Source organism: Brugia malayi (assembly GCF_000002995.4).
Source record: "Brugia malayi strain FR3 genome assembly, contig: Bm_v4_Chr1_scaffold_001, whole genome shotgun sequence".
In the NCBI taxonomy this organism is placed as follows: domain Eukaryota; kingdom Metazoa; phylum Nematoda; class Chromadorea; order Rhabditida; family Onchocercidae; genus Brugia; species Brugia malayi.
Window position 1 is genome coordinate 4189843 of NW_025062475.1, and position 22981 is coordinate 4212823.

General features: G+C 26.5%; 6 protein-coding genes across 6 annotated transcripts; 2 read left to right on the plus strand and 4 right to left on the minus strand.

Moving 5' to 3' along the window:
- Window positions 1-1799: 1799 nt before the first annotated feature.
- Bm13065 (Uncharacterized protein) lies at window positions 1800-4401 on the plus strand (the record flags this gene model as incomplete). Its single annotated transcript, XM_043076509.1, has 7 exons — window positions 1800-1941; window positions 2458-2576; window positions 2904-3022; window positions 3437-3608; window positions 3716-3838; window positions 4054-4149; window positions 4234-4401. The coding sequence occupies 7 exons, from the start codon at window positions 1800-1802 to the stop codon at window positions 4399-4401; spliced, it is 939 nt and encodes a 312-aa protein (XP_042932443.1).
- A 1471-nt stretch (window positions 4402-5872) lies between these two features.
- Window positions 5873-7317, minus strand: Bm7544 (Dual specificity phosphatase, catalytic domain containing protein; the record flags this gene model as incomplete). The annotated part of the gene is made up of 4 exons (XM_043076510.1): window positions 5873-5992; window positions 6471-6612; window positions 6820-7014; window positions 7211-7317. 4 exons carry the CDS (start codon window positions 7315-7317, stop codon window positions 5873-5875), a joined length of 564 nt encoding a protein of 187 aa, XP_042932444.1.
- Window positions 7318-7881: 564 nt separating this feature from the next.
- Bm11351 (Uncharacterized protein) lies at window positions 7882-8771 on the plus strand (the record flags this gene model as incomplete). Its single annotated transcript, XM_001897221.2, has 2 exons — window positions 7882-7995; window positions 8511-8771. 2 exons carry the CDS (start codon window positions 7882-7884, stop codon window positions 8769-8771), a joined length of 375 nt encoding a protein of 124 aa, XP_001897256.2.
- A 2457-nt stretch (window positions 8772-11228) lies between these two features.
- On the minus strand, window positions 11229-11945 carry Bm403 (RIKEN cDNA A930016P21, putative; the record flags this gene model as incomplete). Its single annotated transcript, XM_001897220.2, has 2 exons — window positions 11229-11301; window positions 11797-11945. The coding sequence occupies 2 exons, from the start codon at window positions 11943-11945 to the stop codon at window positions 11229-11231; spliced, it is 222 nt and encodes a 73-aa protein (XP_001897255.2).
- A 2336-nt stretch (window positions 11946-14281) lies between these two features.
- Window positions 14282-16450, minus strand: Bm6451 (EXS family protein; the record flags this gene model as incomplete). The annotated part of the gene is made up of 1 exon (XM_001897219.2): window positions 14282-16450. One exon carries the CDS (start codon window positions 16448-16450, stop codon window positions 14282-14284), a length of 2169 nt encoding a protein of 722 aa, XP_001897254.2.
- A 3524-nt stretch (window positions 16451-19974) lies between these two features.
- Window positions 19975-21644, minus strand: Bm9590 (CG3337-PA, putative; the record flags this gene model as incomplete). Its single annotated transcript, XM_001897218.2, has 3 exons — window positions 19975-20205; window positions 21208-21292; window positions 21583-21644. Coding segments are annotated over 3 exons (378 nt in total), but the record flags the coding sequence as incomplete, so codon positions are not given.
- Between the last annotated feature and the right edge of the window lie 1337 nt (window positions 21645-22981).

Sequence of the window (22981 nt, forward strand, 5' to 3'; positions counted from 1 at the left end):
AATTCCAACCGGATAAGTAATTTAATCCGGTTGGAATTATTTTTAACTCATATTTTGTTTTTTCATTTTTTCTTTATAAGCTTTGTAATAAAATACGTTTGTTTACATTTTTCTCAAATCCTACAATATAGCATTTCAAAATAATAAAATTTCAAATACAAATAAAAATAACTGTTTAATTAAAAAAAAAATGAGCGATCAAGAATTTATATTTTGATATTTTTAATCAAAGAATTTCATGAAGCAATTAGATTTTTATTTTGACTTTTGACCTTTATTCATTTTACAAATACTTTTAAGTATAATTTTATCTTTAATAGAAATGGATAAGTAGAACTGATTTAAAATACTCTTCATTGATCATTTAGCTGATCGGTTATTTTCCTATAAATCAGTTAATCGATCGCTTATTATTTTCATATGCATAATTGAGTGCTAATTAAAATGTATTAATTATTCAATAATAGAAATAAAATACTTTTGTTTACATTCTTCGTTTATTTTCCTATAATTCTTTTATCTTTTTTTTAAAATGAAAAAAAAAAAACGAATTTTAACTTTTCACTCAAATATCATTGATTACGGTTTTCTCTTCTTTTTTTTTTTTTTTATTCAAAAAATCTGTCATTAAAATATTTCACTAAAAACTATTTTTTTTTCTCTGTGATAATTGAATATCAATTTCTTATTCACCTTTGACCCAGTCATGGATGTAAACAAATGAATTATTAAACGACCTTATGTTAATTTACTACTATCAATTTACTTAATTACTATTAATCACTTAATTTGCTACCATTTAATTATAACTATTTCATTACTTTTTAACAAATATCTCAAACATTCTAAAATGCTAACAATGTTTTAATAATTAAATTTAATATCATCCAAAAAAAAAAAATGTCAAAAATCTTTAGAACTGCTTAAAATTGTCCTCATTTCATACATATCAGTTCATTAATCGTTTCGTTCAAAAGTCAATGACATAAAACTATGTCAATACTTCTTGCATTTCAAGCTAATTTATTTTTATTTTTTATTTTTTTAAATGAAATATTTCGCATAAGTGCTACCTGTGCAAGGAATTGTTCAATCAGATAGTATTGCAATTCGCGAAATCATTTTGTTACTAATTAATCATAAATATTATTAGGTATTATTATTATTATTATTTAGGCATTAGATATTATTTTAATAGAATAAGTGCAACCTATAAACTAATAGAAATTAGTAGTAGAAATTTAAAGTAATAATTATTAATAATGAATTGCAGAAAAAAATTACATCAATTACAATTACAGAAAAAAATAATGAAGAATAAAAAAGGAATTAAGAATTTCTTAATTATTAATTGAATATTCAATAATAATAGATAAACAATACGCAATTTTTATTAACAATTTTATTATTTATGTATATTAAATATTTGATTGTAATTTGAATTACTTTGAAAAATTAGTTTTCTTTATTGATAAATTTTGATTGTATGTTTCATTTGATGAATTTGCCAATATCAGATGTTTTTCTCATTTGTTGATAAAATTATTGATAATAATTTCGTAAAAGTGAACAAAAATTAGAACAGTGATAACTGTTAACAGTAATAATTGCAAAAATTATTATTTCAAATAGAAATTCATTTAAAAATGCTTTAGATTATGAGAAGATTCTCTTATACAAAATTGATAAGAGGGAAATTAATTGGAATCTGGACTGTAGTGATAATCATTATCATTTCTCTTTTCTGGATTTATCATCATCAAAAATTATGCGATTTTTCCATAAAACAAGAAATTTCAATGTTAAATTCAACTTTCCAACAATCATCACAATCAGAATTTGTGAAAGGATTAGAATTTCGTTATGTATGGCATAAAATTAATCAATACGAAATGATTTTTCAACCATTTTGGTATTTGATCGAACCATCGGTATGTACAAGTATGTGCTACAAACAAACAAACAAACAACAGAAAAAAAAAAGCAAAGCAAAAATCATAATTTGTTTTTTTAATCAAATTGAAGTATTTTTAAACGAATTATCTAAAAACTCAATAATAAGTGAACTTAATTTTTACACTATTATATATATATATATATTTTATAAACAAATATTAAAGTAAATTATTTTATAAAATAATTTTTCTTTTCTTTTTTAAAAAATTTTGAAATACTTTGATATATGCTAAATTTTTCTCTCTGATAAAATATTAATGAGATGAATCATTTATTCAATTGAAAATCTTTCTAAATTCATTTCTGATATTTTTTGTCAGTTTCATTTTTTTTTTCCAATAGAATGATTAAATTTGTGGAATTTAAGAATACTATTTTTGATTACTGTAATTTATCAAAGTGGTTAAATATATTAGCAAAGAATTAAAAAAAAAAATTCTATTAAATTTGATAGTTTATAGAGAAGAATAATAAAAATAGGAAAAAAAAATTTAATTTCAGAAAAAAAATATGCAAAAATACTTGTTTACATTGCAATAACACCGGACGAGAATGGTTTATTAATTAGAAATTTAATTAGAAATACCTGGGCAATTGAAGCTAAAAATAATGAAATTGAGGTATGCAATTGCATTTTTCTTTTCTGTTAACATTACAGTTTGAAATTTGTCAAATGAATAAATTATTTTTGAATAGCAATGATTATATATGAGTATTGTATTTCAATGATAAATGATTACATTTAATGAGAAAAAATTAGGAGGAAAATTCGAAAATAGAAGTTAAATGTAAAAAATATATTTTAACTTTCTTTTTTAATTAAATCATTAATATGAAAGGAAAATTTTAACCTTTTTAAAATTAAATCATTAATATGATAGTAGTATCTTGACATTTTTTTTCGCTTAAATTTAAATTAATTTTGAAGAATTTTAAAATTATTTCAGATAGTCTTTTCAATTGGAATTGGAAATGGTAGAGAATTAAATCAAATGAATAATACCGATGCAATTTTTGAGGAAAACATGCAATTTCATGATATTTTACTCGCAAATTTTGTTGATAGGTATTATTGTTGTTATGTTTGCATAAATTTCAAAAATTTATATTTTTTTTTGAATGATTTAAGTGAATTTTTTGAAAAAAATAGCTTAATTAATCAGTTAAATTGATAAATAATGAGTTAAATAAGCAATTAAGAGAAATAATGCAATTATATATTATCAAAAAATTTTCCAACTATTAAGTATTAATAATTAATTGGGCAATAATTTTATCATTTCATTTATTTTCTTTCATCCGATTCAAATTCAATGTATTTTATTTGTGATTATTGTTTAAGCATTAAAAAAATATAATAATATATGCAACAATGATATTTAATTTATAAACTTTAAAAAAAAAACAATAATATTTAATTTTTTAAATTATTCACAAATATTATTCTTACACATTTATTTAGAAAAAAAAAAATTTTTAGATGGGAAAATTTATTGTTAAAATGGTGGAGCAATAATTATTATCACAGTTCACAATGTTCACATATTTCATTAATGGCTAGCATAGATTCAGATGCTATTTTATTTGGTAAAAATTTCAAAAAATTACTCGATACTAAGAGTAACACATTTGATGGATATTTAGGATGCACGGTAAATTTTCTTTTTTATTAATTATTTTTTTATAAAATATTTCAAAAGAAATAATTTTATTCTTTTTTTTTTAAAATTATTTTAATTAATGTAATATTTTTTTAAAGATACTTTCAAAACAACCAATTATACGTGATAATTTTAATCGTTATTACGTGAATAAATGGCAATGGCCTGGTGATATACTTCCAGTTTATTGTAGTGGAACAATGATTATTGGAAATGTTCAGGTAAAGGAAATTAATAATATATTAATATTATTTATTGCTTTTTCTTTTGATCTATTTGTTTGTTTATTTATTTATTTATCTTTTTTTTTTTTTTTTTTTTTGATTAATATGATATAAATTTAAAGATAAATTAAAAATAGCTTATTATATATATTAATTTGCTATTTGATAAGAAATTTATCAATATAATGAAATTAATGGGAGAAATTTGATAGGCATGCAAAAAAATTTCAAATGTTATACCAGAACTTGGTATTCATTATATTACCGGATTTCGAATTTTTGATGTTCTTACCGGACCAATTGCTCAGGTGTGTTATTATCATTTCGAATTGTTGTTGTTAGATTATTTTTTTTCCTTTTTTCTTTTTTCTATGAACTATGAAAATCTTTAGGCAGCTGGATTACAACTTCGAAATATTCCTGGAATACAACCTTGGTTACCTGTAATTGATATTTGTCAATCGCATATCATTGTCATTCATTCAGTAAAAATGGATGAATTTAACGCTTTCTTCTATTATCGGTTGATAAATTTGATCATTTCAATCAATAAATCTTAATTTTAATTTATTATATAATCTTAAATGCTTAAGTATTTGAATTTAATTTCAATTTATATTTATAATATATAATTCTCCATTACTTAATACAAATTAGAACATTTAACTTTAATTTTTACACTTTATGTTATATATCTTTCACTAATAATTTTCATCTTTTTGTATATAACACATATTTTTTTTGAAAAAAAATTTCATTATCCATAATATTTGTAGTCTTAATTTATTTTAACTTTTTTCTTTTCCTGAAACAGACAACGATGTTGTAGTGGTCATGAGAAGCAGCGCAAATGTCCATTTAATGGGACAATTAATTTCAATTTCGTGTCAACACATTCAGGTCTTTTACAATAATTTCAATTCATATTATTTGATTTTCATTCGAAATTCGTTATGATTGTGAAAAATATTAAATAAAATAAAAAAAGAAAAAAAATGATTATAAATATTTAAAAAAAAAAAAATGAATTTCCTTTATTATTTCTTTATTTACTTCGAAAAAAAGTGCATATATATATAAAGTAAAATAGTGAAAATATTCAATTCTGAATTTAAAAAAAAATGAAATTTTGATAAATTTTTTTCAAGTAAACAAAATAGGAAAGACAAGAATTAAAGTATTTTAGGCAATTTGTTCAAAAGAAAGCAAAAAATAAGTGGAAGAAAATTTTTGTTAGACTAAAAAAAAAATTGACGAATGACAGCTCCCAGATGAAAAGTATTATTTCAGAATAATTCAGTTCATATAAACACATTTATTATGCATTTTTGGTTCGATGTTCAATACCGGAAACAAGAATACCCGAGAGAATCAATTGCCGGAAAAATTTTTTCTTCCAAACATCCATTAAAGATATCCATTTTCTACAATTTTAAAAATAAAAAAGTAATAATCTTTAAAAATATTATATATATATATGTTTTATATAATAATAATCTTTCAGTTACATTCACCAAAAAACAAACAAACAAGCCAAATAAATGAACAAATAAATAAATAAACAAACCACAAATTTATTATGTAATTTGCAACAAACTTTTAATCAGTTATAAATATGATCTAATAATGATTAATTTAAACTTTTCCTGTATCTTTGTTTTTGCATGAAATTAATAAAACACTAAAAGCGCATTCGCTATTTTAATTTATCACTTATAGTATAAATTTTTTTTTTCTTTCGAAGAAAACAAAGATGAAAACTCACATTTTAGTTAACAATTTATTCCATTTTGATGAATTTAATCCATTTTTGATTAGAATTTCTTTCGAAGTATTATTGATAATGAAACGGCGGCCTTTGAAATTAGAAAAAAAAAGTGAAAAAAAAAAAATCATAGAAGCATTAAAGTATGAGATGCAAAATTTATAGCAATGTATCTGTACATAGTAATAATTAGTAAAATGTAATAATTAAATATATTTAAAAATAAATAATTAATAAATAAATAATGCAATAAAATTAATAGCTTATCAGGAACCATTCTTGTTAATGTCATCCATCATCTCATCATACAATTCATTCCATACAACATCCGGTACTTCGACACCATTCACCGGTGTGATAATTTTTACCGTAGTTTGATTGTAGAGCTAAAAATGATAAATGAAAATTTAAATTTTTAAAATAAAATTTGATTTTTTAAAATAAAATAACAATGATCATTTTTTATAATTATAAATATTAAATTATTTATTAAAAATGACAAATATTTCTAAACGATATTTTTGAATTATATTATTTAATACTGTGATTCTGCTGATAAGTATCTTCCGTTAACAGTGGGAATAGCGCTATTTGTTATTGATAATTATTTGAAATATCACAAAAAAAAAAAAAAATGCTAATTCATTGTAGATTATGATAATAGTAGAATATGCGACTTTTGCACTAAATTCATTACTCAGTTATTTTAAGTATTTTGTAGAAACATACTAAAGTAGGTTTCTACAAAAACATACTAATCATTCCTCAACAATGATCAGTATTGTTACTAATAATTTAAAAATCATTATTCTCTGCTTTGTTTATAAAATTTCAATTTTGTAGTTTCAAAAAACAAGAAATCACCTTTTCCTCTAATTCGATCATTTGTTTGAAGAATCCAACATTAGGACAAATAATATTTCGTATATTTTGCACTTCTTTATAAGCATCTCGTAATGTCATCTTTTCCACACACATCAAATATGCAACAACAAAAGTTGCTGACCTATGCAAATTAATTATCGCTATAATTTTATCACTATAATAATTATTTTTCAAATAGAAATGAAAGAAATTAGAAAAACTACAAAAAATTTTTTAATTTACAAAGTCCCAAAAAAAAAAAAAAAAAAACAAGAAAACAAATTCTATTTTTTATTTCGATTTTGTTTTTATAAATTCTCGAAAATTTATTTAATAAAAAATGATGTACCTGGATATGCCCATACCACAAAAGATGAGCACTTTGCCACCATTTCTTTTTTGATCATCAATTTTACGAAATACAATATGCCAATATGGACTTAAATCTGTTCCTTCGTCATCCTCAATTGGTATATGAAGCACAGAAAGATGCGATGGTAGAATTTGTCGTAAACCTGCGACACAATTGATCACACAGGTAAATCTAAATTTAAATCATTGCCGATTTTCAATAATATAAATATTAATTATATATTTAATTTGAGTGAAATTCCATGCATTAGTTATGCATAATTGTAATGAATTTTTTTTCTTACTTTAATATTATCGTAGTATTATTAATTTATAATTTATTGTATTATTATAGGTTGTACAAAGAAGAAATTAAAAAATACGCTTACGGTCTAAGTGATGTTGGCGTAAGTGGTGCTAATCCACTTAGATAGAGAAATGGTCGAATCTTTGATATCATTGATGAATCCTGAGAAATCACTTTAGAAGTTGTCATCGTTGTAAGATGATAGTGATAGAAAAATTTTTAGCTAGGTAATACCAAAACAAAATAATAGCTAAGGTATGAGCTAGAATGAAATGCTATTGTGGTTGCTATGATGCTAATAACCCAACGATTGATGTATTCAAATGAAACGATGAAAGAAAAAAAAAAAATATTGGAAAAGATGAAATTGAACAATAAGAAAATTGGACTAAAATTGGTGATGCAGAGAAAATACTTAAAGCAAGCAATTTCATTTAATGGATTCTTTTTTTCCTTTTTTGCTTTTGCTTTTCTAATTTTTGCCTGCAATGAAAACTAGGCCTTTTCATTCGTCTAATCTAATCCAATCCAAAAACCTTATCAAATATTTATTGCAATTAAATTTGATAAGCAAAAGATAATTGTTAAATGATAATCGATTTTTTTTTTAATTCTATTATCATTTAATTTACACATTTTTCAATGATAACTTATCATCATTTACTGCTATTATTTTCATTGCTCTTTCTTATATTAGTAATTTTTTTTCCAAGCATTATAAATGCTTTAAAGTGTTATTCATGCTCTTATTCAATGCTTGAATTAACACCTGAAAATGATGATTTTTTTTGCGCTAATGAATCATTAATTAAAATTGATCGCGATTTAACGACACGAATTTGCGCACCATGGGAAAAATTTTGCATGGTAAATGATTTGTTTTTTTGTTTAGATTTATTTTTTCTCTTTAATATATACATATATTATATAGTTAATTTCTTTTTAATTCCTTCTTTTTTTTTTTTTCACACTAGCAATTTAGTTGAGAAAAACTACTTTTATTTATATTATTCAGAGATAAAATTTTTCTTCAGAAATTTTTTAGAGAGAAACAAAAGGAGTATTTTTATAAATTAACTTATTATAATTTCAGATTTAAATTAATCAGTAATATTAATTAGCAATCATAATGATGATAAATTCATAAATAAAATAAAATTCATAGATATTTATTCGCCAGGTAAAGTATCAAATGGTACTTACACGTATGGTAAAAGTAAATTTATATTGAATGATACTTACACCTATTGTAAAAGTAAATTTATATTGAATGATACTTACACGTATGGTAAAAGTAAATTTATATTTTGAAAAAAGTTAATAAGATGAAACAAGGAAATATATTACACGAGAATTATTAGCAAAAATTTTTGATGATTTAGACAACTGTGGAGACATCATTGAAGGCATTCAGTGCTGTGATTCGAGCTTGTGGTGACATCTGTCGTGAACCTTGTGAATCAGATGGGTATGGGACAGATATGGTACGATGTGATCACTGCTGCACCGAAGACTTCTGCAACGGAAACTATTCCGTCCGTTACTATATGGAATTGATGAAACAACAGCATACTTCATGGATTAAGCCATTAGTAGGCGAAAAACTTTACAATCGTAATAATAATATTACTTTTCCTTACTAATCTTTGCTTACTTTTATTGTAAATTATTCAAATTACCATCAATTGTTAATTTAATTAAACAATTTTGTTCAGAAAAGAATTAAATGTAATTTTTAGCTTATATAAAAATTTACTAATATAACAATTACTATGTTTAGTAATACTTTTTCTCTGCCTTTTATATCACTTCGCATTACAAAATATTATATCAATTAGTAAAGTGATATTGAGAAATACTTAAATAAGTTATGATTTTATTAATAATCTCAATTAATTATAATTAATTCAACTCTGATTGTTAGTTAAATAAAAATATCTACAATTATTACTTAATCACTGCCTTTATCATATCACACAGGTTAAAAATTGCAAAAAGTACAGAAAAAGTTTTTGAAATCAATTGCTTATCTTTTCTCATTTTATGAGTAAAAAGGAAAATTGTTAACAAAAGCGATGCTAATAACGATAAGGTGATAAGGATTGATAAGAAACATTGCTGTAAATTGGTGATAATTATTTATTAACACGTAAAAGACAGAAAAGCTTTATGAAAGCGCTATCAACGCTTGAGATAAAATTCTGATAACATTTGACGAATTTCCTGGGTGAAAATGAAAATAGAAAGAAGAAAGAGGAGAAAGAGAGGGAGAGAGAGAAAGAGGAAGATAATAGATTAGGAGAAAATATTGAAATTATGTGGATTTGTTGGATATTTCATTATTACACATTACGCATCGATGTGATAAATTTTGCTTTCTGCTTGTTTTACATTACAAGTGATAACAAGTGAGTGCAGCTGATAACAGATAACAGTAAGTATGAATGAATCAAATTAAGATAGGAAAAGTTGTTTATTTGAAAGTTAAATTTGTTGCTCTATAGTTTAAATTACCTGTTTATGTTTCATAACCACAAATAAAGCTGTGAATTATAAACTATAAAATGCTCATAATGAATATAATATATAATAAAACAATTAGTGCAATATAATACAATAGTATAGTATAGTATAATATAATATAACAACATAATGTATAATAATAATAATAATATAATATGTAAAATAATAAAGATGATATGATATAATAATATAGTCCATAATATATAATAGGAATAATATAGAACAAGATATGGTACAGTTATAAGTAATTAAATAGTACAGTATAAGAATAGGAGGAACAGAAATATATATTGTCTTTAAATGAATTCTTAATTTTAAACAAAATGAATCCGAAGTATTTGACAAATTTCACGACCATTGTAGTAGTACTCTAATATTTCATTGAAATAATATTTATTATTAGCAAATGTATTAAATTCATGAAGTTTATTGGATAAGTATTCATTTACAAGGTAAAAATAATTTATGCATCTAAATTATGCAATAAGAATTGATAGAGTAATCGAACCAATAGTATAATTTATTGATTGATCGAAAGTGATCGAAAAAGTTATATAATTTATTGATTAGGTTAGTGAACAAGCATTCTCTAAATACTTTTTATAATCATTAAAGATTATCAGGAAACTATTATACCGAATAGATTATTGTTGTATCAACTTCTTAAAATCAGCTTATCTATTTAATAACTAATTGTTATACAACAAAGACAAGAATTTAGCATGTTTGAAACTTTTGAGATAATATCAGTTATACTTTAACATTATCTTATCTTATCTAATTCTTTATCTATACCGCTTAATTCTATATTTACATTATGATATGATTAGATTGAATTATTTCATTTAAAATTGTTTTATGAAAGTAACATCTTATGATGAATAAACTGAATTATCTAAAATGCATGCAATTGCAACAAGATTTCTCTATGTATCATTAAATTTACAACTTCTATCTTTGTTACCTGAAGCAGGTTAATTAATGAAATATTGACTGATTTTTTCGACTTCAAATGAATTGTTTTAAGTTTATCTAGAAAGATCTTAATTTTATAATTTGCAGAAAAATGCTCCCAAAATATTGTCTAAACTATTCATATTTTTGGCGCAAATTTTCGAGGTGATTTGAAATATTTTATAACAAAATGTAGTGTAGGAACTAATTGTTAGGTAAAAAGTATTTTCACAAGATCAAATGTAGTAATGTTATTGATTGATCATAAATCACAAAATAGGAATTACTTCAAAAAAGAGCAAAAATACGGAACGAATACTTTTATTTCAACAATAGAAACATTATTCCAAAAAAAAAAAGGAAAAAATTGCACTGAAAAAAAAAAAAAATGAAGATTTAGAACAATCAATCAACTTTTATATTCAAAAAAGCATTTAAAAATTTTATTTAAGATAAAATTGCCAGAAGATGGCACAGGATCAGACAGTATAAATCATTTAGTTTTGCTTGAATCCTTTGCAATAGAAGACACTGATAGATATGAAGGCTTTTATGGAAATATTTGAAATGCCACTAAAATTCTCACTACTATCCACCCCCTTTTTTTTTCTGTCAATCTTTTTCTACAATTCCTTATGGAATATAATCGTATTATCATTTCGAATATTTTCTCCTATTTTTGTTGTTTTATATTGACTATAAAAAGAAATTATTGCCCGCTAAATTTCTTTACTAATATAAAGTAATTTTAACTAAATCAGTTTAAGATTATCTCTACAATGCTGTAACTACAAATTATCAAATGATAAAAACTGATAGGAATCACAAAGCCTCTGGCTGATTTTCTATGTAACATCTCTACTACTTCTGTCATGAGTAAAGTGGAAGCAGAAACCAATATGTAAAATAAATAAATAAATAAAAAACTCTAGAGTGATGCACCATTATCACCAGTCTCATTTCCAGTGCCATGTTCTTGATATTTGACAATTTCTCGAAATGCTAGATTGCAATTCTTAGCCAAATCTTCACCAACTTTACGAAAAGAAGCAAATGGGTGACTTTTTATTTTCTTATCTTCCAGCAAATATTATGAAATGAAATAAAGCAAGAAACAAAAATTTATTGCTAAATATTAAGGCAATGAGAAAACATATGAACTGCAAAAATTACTAAAAAATTTTTTCATACAACCAAACACGATCAAAGCAATTTCCAATGGTACAAAGCAATAGCCACTGAGTGTTTCCCTCGGATGGCGGTGGCGGTAATGGAAAACGACAAGCTATCAGAAAGGAACCAATCTTCATTTCCATAATTTTCATGGACAAATCACCCATCTACAAAATTCATTTTATTTATATTGCAACGGTGAAGTTACTCATAACGATACAGCTGTCCGAGATTTGATGAGAAAATTTTGATTAAACAACACTTCCTAACTTAAAGAATTAAAAAAAAAAAAAAGAGCCTATAACTGACAAGAATATTCCCATGATAAGTCTCTAAATCAATTGAAAACACTAAATTTAGAATGTGAACTAAAACTTGTCGTAAAATTCTAACTTACCAAAGTTTCGGTTCCAAATATAATTGCCGTTTTGTATTGCTTTAGATCGGCTTTGAAAATATCTTTGCGATAAAATTTAGTAAGATGTGAAAGGGATTCTTGACGAGCCTTCCACCGTGAATATAGTACCAATGGGATGTTTAATTCTAGGCCAACACTCAAGTAACCTGCTCTGGCACATTGTAAAACCTGAAGAGCTCTGAACAAACTGTATGCAAATAAACAACAAAATTATTAATGACAAGAAACCATGCTAAAATATATCTTTATAATCCTTTCCTTAACAATAAAATTTAAAAAATTCTGATTTCAGAATGTACGAAGAATTTTTCCTCAAGAAAATAAATAGATTTTCCAAACTCAATAGATGGAAATTTGACAAGAATGAAATAGATGAAAGAGTTAATAAAAAACAAAACAAAACAAAAAAATAATAATTAAAGCCAAATTGAAGAAAAAAGGATAGAAAAGTTTTTCTTTTTTGAAAAAAAGGCACTTCCTATGAAGAACTGTCAAAACTAAACGAGATCTCAAGATGAATACACACACAAACACAAAAAAAAAATTCATGTTCGCTTCAAAAAAAAGGAAGATCTTTGAGATTATGGTAATTGTTTAATTCTGTTTCATATATCTATATGATATAGAAAATACGATGTATTGTATCATCTAAGATCAAATTTCAATGATCGAAATAAAAGTTATATTCGTACTCGCACTGATCTAGGTTTATTTAAATTAGAAAACTTTCATAGCTCTTACTTGCAGTAGAGACTTATAAAATCAGATGTCGAAATCCTAATTCCCACCAGAAAAAACAATAAAAATTTAAATCTCTTTTTCTACAACAACTTAATAGCTCAAAAAACATTATTCCAAATATTTCTTGTTTAAAACATATTATAAATTATTGGAAATGTTTTGCTGGCAATTCATCATATAGCAGTCTTTTTAAATAAATTTTGAAAGCTTAAATTGAAAATTTCGCATAAATTTCAATTTGGTAGACTGTTCTAATCTCTATTAATTAAAATAATTGATTATAAATCAGCTTCTAATCAATTATATTATCAAAGAAAACCATCACTGCATTAAATTACAAAAGAAACAAAAGATAAAGATAACAATAAGTTTGTACATGTATATATCGGCGAACAATATGACATGTGTAATCAAAGCGAAATATCGTTAAGTATGAACAGTTAAACTGTATATGGAATGTGATGCATTCATATTTTAAAAATAAAATTTAAAAATATATGAAAAATTAAATTACATGATCAATCAGACATACAATTTTGACCATTATTTGTAATATTTAGATTATACTAAATAATTAATACCATAATTAGACTTCTTGCAATTCTCAATAAATACGGAAAAGATTTACACATTTTCAATTCATTGAAAAGATTTTACACATTTCAAAAATTCATGAAACTTATCAATGACCTTAAATTAAAAAAAGTGCTAGTGCTTTAAATTGCACAGAAATTTAGAAGATTAAAATATCACTATCTTGTGTGTAAACTTGGAAATAATAACAGTCATATCATTAGTTTCAACAAAATTTTGTACCATATGCGAAATTCATTCAAAACAGAAAGCACCCTTAACATTAAGTTACGAAAATAATAAGAAGGAAACCTGATAAATTAATAAGTTGAAATAAACTAAAGCAGTGAAACCCGTCATGAAGTATATCAAACACTATTAACACTTCTCAGTTTTAAATGAATTAACTTGAAAAATGTACAATGAATTCATTTCTTTGACAAAAAAAATCTATGAACTAACCTAAACTTCACTCGGTCAAAAATATAATTCAGATTAACATGCAAATAACTTAAATAGGTTATAGAAGAGAGAAGTAAAATATAATTCGCACCTCTCCCTGAATTTTACATGTCTTTCTCATGGTCTTTTTCTTAACATACTCTTTTCGTTACCGCCTAAAGTTACACAATATAAATTTCGCAAAACTGTGACTCCATATATACTATTATACATTTCACATAAATTATTAAAAACAAGAAAAGACAGAAATTATGAAAGAACGATTATAGGCAATAGCTTTAAATAAAAAAAATTAAATGAAATATATAATCAATGTCTTGTCTCAGCTAGAATAGGTGATGATGAGCTATTAGGATGAAAACCGATGGCAATACGAGCGAATCGTGCACGCCGTAAGATTTGCCTTCGACTTTTCAATGATTTCTTTTGTTTCTTGACACGTATCCTAAGATCATGACCACGATGACTAACACCATTTTCCTCGTCCATTTTTAACAGCAACGATTCCAAGTCACCTTTTTTAATTGGTTTTACTGAAATGTCACGAACAGCTCGAAATTGACCACAGTTGTTAATGTGTTCATTTTCTAACCGAAAATAATTCCACACAAAACGTCGAAACACCTCTAATGGAGCTGTTATACAGGTCAATAAATCAGATTCCATTGTCCAAGCCTCACCAAGTGAAATATTGAGCACCCAGGACAAACGTAATATGAAATCTTCCACAATTGCACCATAATAATACCATTTGCTACCGTAAATCATTTCTTCACGAAGGAATGGTGAATCCTTCGGTGCTAATGGATCAATAAGACCCCAATCCATAAAAACATCCCAGAGAAATGTATAAGCAAAGCTAAAAATGTATGATGCAATCCATAAATAAAAGAATATACTTGTCGCAGTTGGATCAGTTTTTTCAACCCAATGATTGAGAGATTTGAAAAAAACGACGAGGTAGGTGGTGGAATATTTACCAGCATTGATAAGATGAGGATGGGCATGGCCCGTATCGCGGAAACGTCGTAAGCATTGCATAAATCGAACCGTAGCCGGAAAAATAGACACTAAAACGCGGATTCCGGATGAACTAGTACACATATCACGACCCGTACTGATATCAACATAACCCCAAGGAATTGATTCACTAGTCGTCACATTCACCGTTCGAGCCGAAAATGACCAGTCACTGTAGTCAACTTCTGTGGTGTAAAAACATATAAAATATTGAAAATCAAGAAAGCTTGTTACTAGCGAATTCATTTGATCACCAAGCCAGAAATCGATGAATGTAACAAAATGTAACGGAGCGGTGAAACAATTGAAGCAATGTTTTAGAATCCAAAAACGACTATTTCTTTGAAAAATGCTATTCGGTTTCTTCAATGGATTAAATATATAGATGACACAAATAATCATTAAGAGTAAAGGAAAAAGAAAAGGTGGTAAATGAATGAGATGGCAGTACAGATATCCCAATACACCAAGAGACCATAGCATACACATAAATGAGGCAATTTGCATTACCGATTGATAAGTTAAATGATTTCGTGGATCTACTTCAAAGATAAGTACATGATTGACACCAGCTTCTGCCCATCCCCACATATTTAAACCACAAAGCCAAATTGCAACAAAAAGCAATAATGGACCACGAAAAAGTCTAACAGCAACCCATTTTGGTTCAGCAGGTCGTGATTCAGATGCAAACCAGGAAATAATTATTGCTATTCCAAGTACAACAAATGCTCCAAGAAAGAGGCCTAAGGTAAATGTAGTAGTAGCATGTTGCTTCTCACTTAATGGTGGTACTTTAAGTCGTTTCATTCCAGCTTGTCGATTGCCACCCTCTAAATCATTAATTACATCTCGTTCCACATTACTGATTAGCGTCTCCACTTCACGGTTCAGAAAAAAAGATGACTTCTCCACTCGACTAATGCGCCAATCTAAACCTCGTTCATTTCCAATCAATTTGTCATGCTTCTTCAAAATCTTCCGAAATCCTGTTGCATTCAGTTGCTGATAATTTTGTAACAGAACTAATGCCAGATAAAATTCGGAGAAAGCAAGTTTCAATTGTTGTGCTGTTTTTGCATGCTCTCTGGTGATATTTCGTGCAGAAACGCTATGCCGCTTGAACCGTTGTCGTAAAGTAGTAGAATCTGTGACGGATTGTGTTTCTCGATTTTCCAAAGCCTCCTTGAAAGCTAGTAATTCGGCATTTAATTCATGGAATTTTCCTTGAGCTTCAGCTATTTTCTGACTGTAGAATAGGTTAATTTTAGTCAGTTCTCGTTCACATTCCGCAAAAAACTTCTCATCCATTTGAGAGATATATTGTTCGCGATCTTCCGTTTCCGTCGGCAATGCTGTGATCATTTCATATAACATTGATTTCAGCGCCTCATAACGAATATATTGCTTTCGCCATTCCGGAGTTAAATGACTGGACAACTGTTCGCCAAATTTCATCACTGAAACACAAAGAAAGTGACAATACAAGAAAGTGCTTCGACAAATTCGTATTTTGATGTCAATACTAGCAATCCAATAAATTAGGCTCTTTAGAATCATTCTTTTCAGTTTGTTCAGTTTTTGGAGAAGTCGTAAATTTTCAATGTCTCTATAATGAGCATCCGTAACAAAATACTCGTCCCCAATTTTGTATATAAATTGAAAATACTATTTTGTATTTTGGAATGCACTAAAATCAAAGCAGTATAATTCACGACTATAAAATAAATTGAAAACATTTAATTCTTTGTCATTCTAACTGTATGTTCAAATAATAAAAGCAGATGAATATTGCAATACAGTAGAAGCACCTTCTAACACTGAAGATCTGGCCTACGATTCACCTGGACAACAATTATAATAGTAGAGCATTAATGGATTACATAAAATTTAGCAATTATAAATGCTACCCATAGAATCTAAACACCAATCATTTTTAAAAAATTAAAAATAATCGAAAATTTTCATAAAATATCATTCTTTTTTCGCTGTGCCATTCTATTTTTCATCAGTTCTTTCCAATCATTTCCTTAAAAAAATCTCAAAATAAAGGTAGTTCGTAATGCATATGTTTTCTAACATTTTCAATAACAGGTTAATGAAGCATAAAAAAGGATAACATATCAAATCCTGTATGTGAAGCATATAGAAAGAGACATATTGTCCATCAAAAAAATCACACGGAGCATAAGATATATCATTTGATAAAGCAAGAAAAGAGATTTAAGATTCCCAGGAATAAAAAAAAGAAACATGAAAATTGATATAAAAGTGATAAATATATGACTAAGATTACAAGTGTAAGAAGTATAAATTATTTCTCTGACAATCAATCAAACTTGTCTCACTTTTTAGAATAACATCACATTCCTAGAATAATTATAATGAATCCATTCTTTCTTGGATCCTTTACTGTTTCATCTACAGTCTTTTAAATAAAAAACTTCAGCTGGAAGAAGTTCCAAAATTTATTTTGTCTTAGAAATTCAATAAACCCTCATAATTGTAGTTTATTTCTTGAAGAATTGATCTAGTAATATTGAAGCATCAAAATTTGTCATGTCATAACAACAAGCCTATTTCCTAAATAATTCAAACGATCCTATCGTCAGCAAACATGTCAACAAATGATGAGTTAGGAATAAATGTTAGACTAGTTAGAAAGTAATGCAAGCTCATTTTTAATTGCAAGCATAAGCATTTCCCAGCTATGATTTAGTATTTTCTAAATTTGAAAATTTCACAATGAAAACGTCAAATGATGTAGGCAAAGCATAGACAAGCTTTGCTTTATACATTATTTAGATATTGAAAGAGTGATGTACATATGTGCACAACAAATAAGCCATACGCAAAACGTTTAATTCGTTCGTTTATTCATCGCAAACTTATAGTGAAAAAAGCTTTAGTACTTTTTTTTTTTTTTTTTCAGCGAATTGTATCAGCGAAACAATCAGCAAATATAGCAAGAAAACGGCCGTCTAGAAAAAAAAGAGGTGATCGATGCAAAATGAATTATAGCCAGTCCAGTAATACTAAAATCTTGATTATTTAGGGACAAAAATCGAGTGTAAGAAAGAAAAAGTATTATAAAAATATACTCAATTCAAAGATTGATCTTTTTCATTATATAGATCATGAATGACACATATTGTATAGATTTCATTATATAGATCACGAATGACATATAAATACTTTACAATTTGACTTGAATAATAAAATTTTCGTGCAGTACCATTATGTTAAAAAAAAAAAAAAAAACTAGTACCCTAGAACTATTTTAACAGTGTATTTTAATGCCAAAACCAATCCACGATGAATTCAATTTGTTATTTCTTTTGCAAAACTAGTAAAAACATGTAGATAAGAAAAAAAAGACCTATTACAGTATCGAAAAATATATAACTATGTAATAATCGGAGAGGAAAAAAATTTTTTTTCAATATACTAATTATCAAAGACATTTAGCTGCTAACTTATATCACCAAATTATAAAAAAATAAAATCAAAACCTGTATTACCTTAACAATCCATTTTGAAGTTATCTCCTCAAATAAAATTATGTTTCAACTCTCAAAATAATTCATTTGAAAACAAATTTCCAAAAAACAAAACATCAGATATCAGAAACGAGCCTGTTTGGACCATAAAATTTGGGACCGTTAGCAACTAAATATTTAAGCTCAAAAAAAAAAAAAAAAAAAGACATAATAGTAAAATAAAAAACAAAAATAAAACCGAAAGTGAAGTGAAACTAGAATTTATCCTCCAATGAATGGAAAAGTGAATCTTAATAGAACAAATTGCATAAGGGTATAATAATTTATCTTAAGTATAATTTTGTAGGTGGTAAAATAAATTATGTTTGCTTGAAACTTTAAATACTAAGTTTAAAAGCTCAAATTTACAAATTTACATCATTACAGTGCTTGCTTTGACACTTTCTTAGAGAATGTTGGGTTAATAACATCAACTTTCTCACTATAAAACGGCACAATACTCCAAAATGTAATATAACACTCGTCAGGATACAGAAAATTCCCTCACTGAATATGCGCAGGTAATTCTGGGCAGTAAGTCATACCACCGCAGGTATAAAAATATTCGCACTATTTAGAAATGCCACTTCACAGCGAATCAAGATTTAAATTGAAGTGGTTTAGTATTTTAAAATACAAACTCAAAAAGATTCATATTACTTATAAGCTATTAAAATTAAAATCTTATGCGGTATATGTTGCAAAAAGTAAACATTTACATTATGTGCAACATGCGGAAACATGAAAAATGTATGATGTCGAAACAATTAAACTAAAATTTAGTGAATTATAAAAATTTCTTACCAGTTAATCAATCATTTAATAATTATATTCTTAAAGATCTGATATTATAAATATATTGACACTCACCCGTTAAAAAATAATAATAGCTCAGACTAACTATACTGTATTGCATATATGCTATGATAGATACTACTATTATATATTTTAAAATAGAAGTCGAAAAAGTCTAAGAACTATGAATGCTTATTCGGGAATCACACTTCTCCGGAATGTTTTTTCTAATGAAGCTTATTAGATAATTTTTTTTTTTATAATGAACCTTGTTAGCTAATGAAGATAATAAAGCTCACAGCATTAGTTTAATTATACGATGAAACGACCTATTTTAAATTAAATAAAATCAGTATTAAGAGCAGTTTTAAGAACTAGATAAAAAAAAAGAAAGGAAAAGGATAAGATTTTTAACGGACACAACTGATTTACACGAAAAGTATAATCTACGACTATTCAGTTAATATATATTGGTGTAAATCAAGAAGAGATAGTAAATGAGCATACGATCTAATTCTGAAGCGAATAAATTTGCATATTTCAGCATTTGTATGAATATGAAATTGACATTCTATCAATAAGAAATTAAATAATGTAGAGAAAAAACTTTTTCTTATTTAATTTCAGAAATAGAAGAAAAAAACAGCTCACAACACGTCCATCACCGCTACCCAAGTCGACAAGAGGTGAGACTTTAGCTGGACACGTTGACAACGCCATGGCAACATTTTGCAGTTGTTGTGGCGTAGCTGGAACATATGGTATGCAGATTTTACGCAATGCCGGGGTCACAAACGGCACACATACAACCGTTACAGCGACAGCACCAGTAGCCATCGTACCTGCAGCAATCATGCCAGCCAGTCCCATTTTTGGTTCCTGGAACAAAATCCATACTTTGATCTAGGGTAACTAAACCGGGGCTATGGACTCATATCAAGGCATTCTACTTTTTTTGTAACCCATTCTATACAGTGAATGAAATTGACAACACTGACAGAAACCTAAATCGAGGTTTAGAGAAGTCATCCAATATTATTTCATTAAACCTTGAAGATCAATGGAAATATACATTCAGAGAAATTTATAATCACATCTATCTCACAAATGTAATTTTTAAACTTAAATTTATTTCTCAAACATTTGAGAGATTCGAAAACAATAAGAAAAAAAAAGAAAAATAAATACGAGAACACAAAAAGACAGTTATCTAACGCTGTTATCTAACTTATATGATCATCCAAACTCGAAGAGCTAATAATAAATCAGGCAAAAATAAAATCAAATCTAATTCTCTGACAACTTATGAAAGAATTTATAATATAGCCATATATTATGCAGCATGCTATCTCACACCATTATCTATGTCTGCAAAAATCCCATTCAGCTTTATGTGATATTGATCGCACTAGACTTTTACAACAGTATTATTTCTTCATAACTTCCTCAACAAGCAGCAATTTTTCGTTACAACTACATATTTGTTTAATTAATTATGAATTATCTCTTCGACCAAAATTATCCTGAAGAATAGATCTACATGAAAGCAACATCACTACTATCATATAGGATCAATTCCTAACATGTAAGATAACTGAAACAGTACTCCGTATTTATAAATATGCTTAATCGGTATCTTTTACATTTTAAATATTTTACTATTCTACTTAATATTATCCGTTTTCTTCTTTTAACCTTATCACGTTCAATTATAATGATAAAAAAATTATATGATTAAATGATGACAGCTCAAATAAATCAACTGCTAAAACATCATGTTAAACAAGTGATGAGAGAAAATTAATTACCTCAACAAACTGCAATCAGTTACACTGTTACCAATGAAATACTTCAGAAGTGAATAGTCGTAAAGACAAAAGCATATAATACTGAGACTGCTATCTTTAACATTGTCCCATATTTTTCATACCGAATAAAATCTCTACGTTTCGTAACTTCCTTCGTACTGTAAATCTTGCTCTTTTTAACTATCAACATTCAACATATTTCAAGTAAATTTCAAATTTTCGCATTATATCTTAGATAAACATAACAAAATCATTGCCTATAAGTGCTAATTCAAAGTTGGAGGAAATTTCCCTTTATTACTTATGGAAAAGTAAGTATATGGTTTGTTGTGTCTATAAGCAAATACAGTATTATATATGGGAAATAACGATGATAATCAATCCATTTCATTATTACTAATACAACGTACTCATTTCCTTTACATTTGTTAAAGATAATCAGACTAACAAAAATAATGTTTGATCGAACAAACTGACTTGATAAGATCGGCAAACTGATTCGTTAATCATCTCTGTTGATTAAAGATCACATATTATTGATTTTAAAGCACAAACAAAATACTTTAACAGGAAAAACCTTTTCTTCCTCCTAATATATATATATATATATATATATATATATATATATATGCTTCAATTTAATCCTTATCTTAATTAGTTAACTCCTTCCAGTGGTAGTACGATATATAAGAATCACTCGAATTTTTATAATTCAATCGTAGAACAGAAAGTAACAATTTAATTTCAGAAACAAAATTGGATGGACATTATATTTTCCCTAAAGTAGTTCAGGCCCTGTCGAAATAAAAAATCTTCTCGCTTCAAGTTACTAAATGTCATTTACTTATCAATTTTAATCCAATACTAGTATTTTTCCTCATTTCATACTCTTGCAACACAACAGGTAAAATTCGATTGAGTAGTGCACACATACGATTAAAAAGTAACTTAAATTTATTTAATTTCAACCATATTTCAATTATTTTTTTCAACCTTCCATTTTTTTCATTCTTGCTACACTATTGAAATTCTTTCAGTAATCTAATCAGTAGGAAAAATTTACAATATCCTTTATCTAAATAATATTCCTTCTTAGCCATTTGCCTTACCCATTTACTTACCCGCCACCAACTTTTACCCACTCATCCCTCCCATCACATCAACCAAACCAGTAAACAATTTTGTAGCATTTAAGCTGCAGCAGATGTTTGAGTCCTACGGTAATTTCGTTAGTGGCAATTTCTGTAGATTTTTTTTTTTGACAAAATAAGATTAGGCTTGTAGTGAATCAGGTTTGTCCAGTTTTGTCCGGTGTTTTTCCGATTTCTCTCATTCCGGATTTTTTTGAGTTGGTAAGATAGCAATTTCTGGATTTTTCTAATTGAGATATTTTTCCGGAATTCTTTTGCTTCTCATTTTAGGGACATTGTCATTGAAATCTATCTTCAAATCTCACTCAGCAATAATTGCTCTATTGAATGATTTTTTCGATTTCTGCCAATTTAGGAGTCTCAAGTCTAGCAAGTTTACTGTGTTTTCCCATTTTATATAAGATGACTTCTTTGTGATGATTTGTGTTTAAAATTCATAGATTTAGTGCGATATTTTGATGATTAGTAGTGGGTGCTTGCTGATATTCAAAAGAAATGAAACGAAATAGAAGTACTGCTAAAGGCCGGATATCTCGTAATAATAAATTGGTTATTATATTACAAATTAAATGTATTTCTGCCTTATTTACTCTTTAATCTTGTTGATTCCTTATAAAATTTTTTTGTTCGATTTCTTACTCTTGATTTGGTCCAACGTTCATCAATATTGATTTTGAAACCACTGAATTTCAGCGC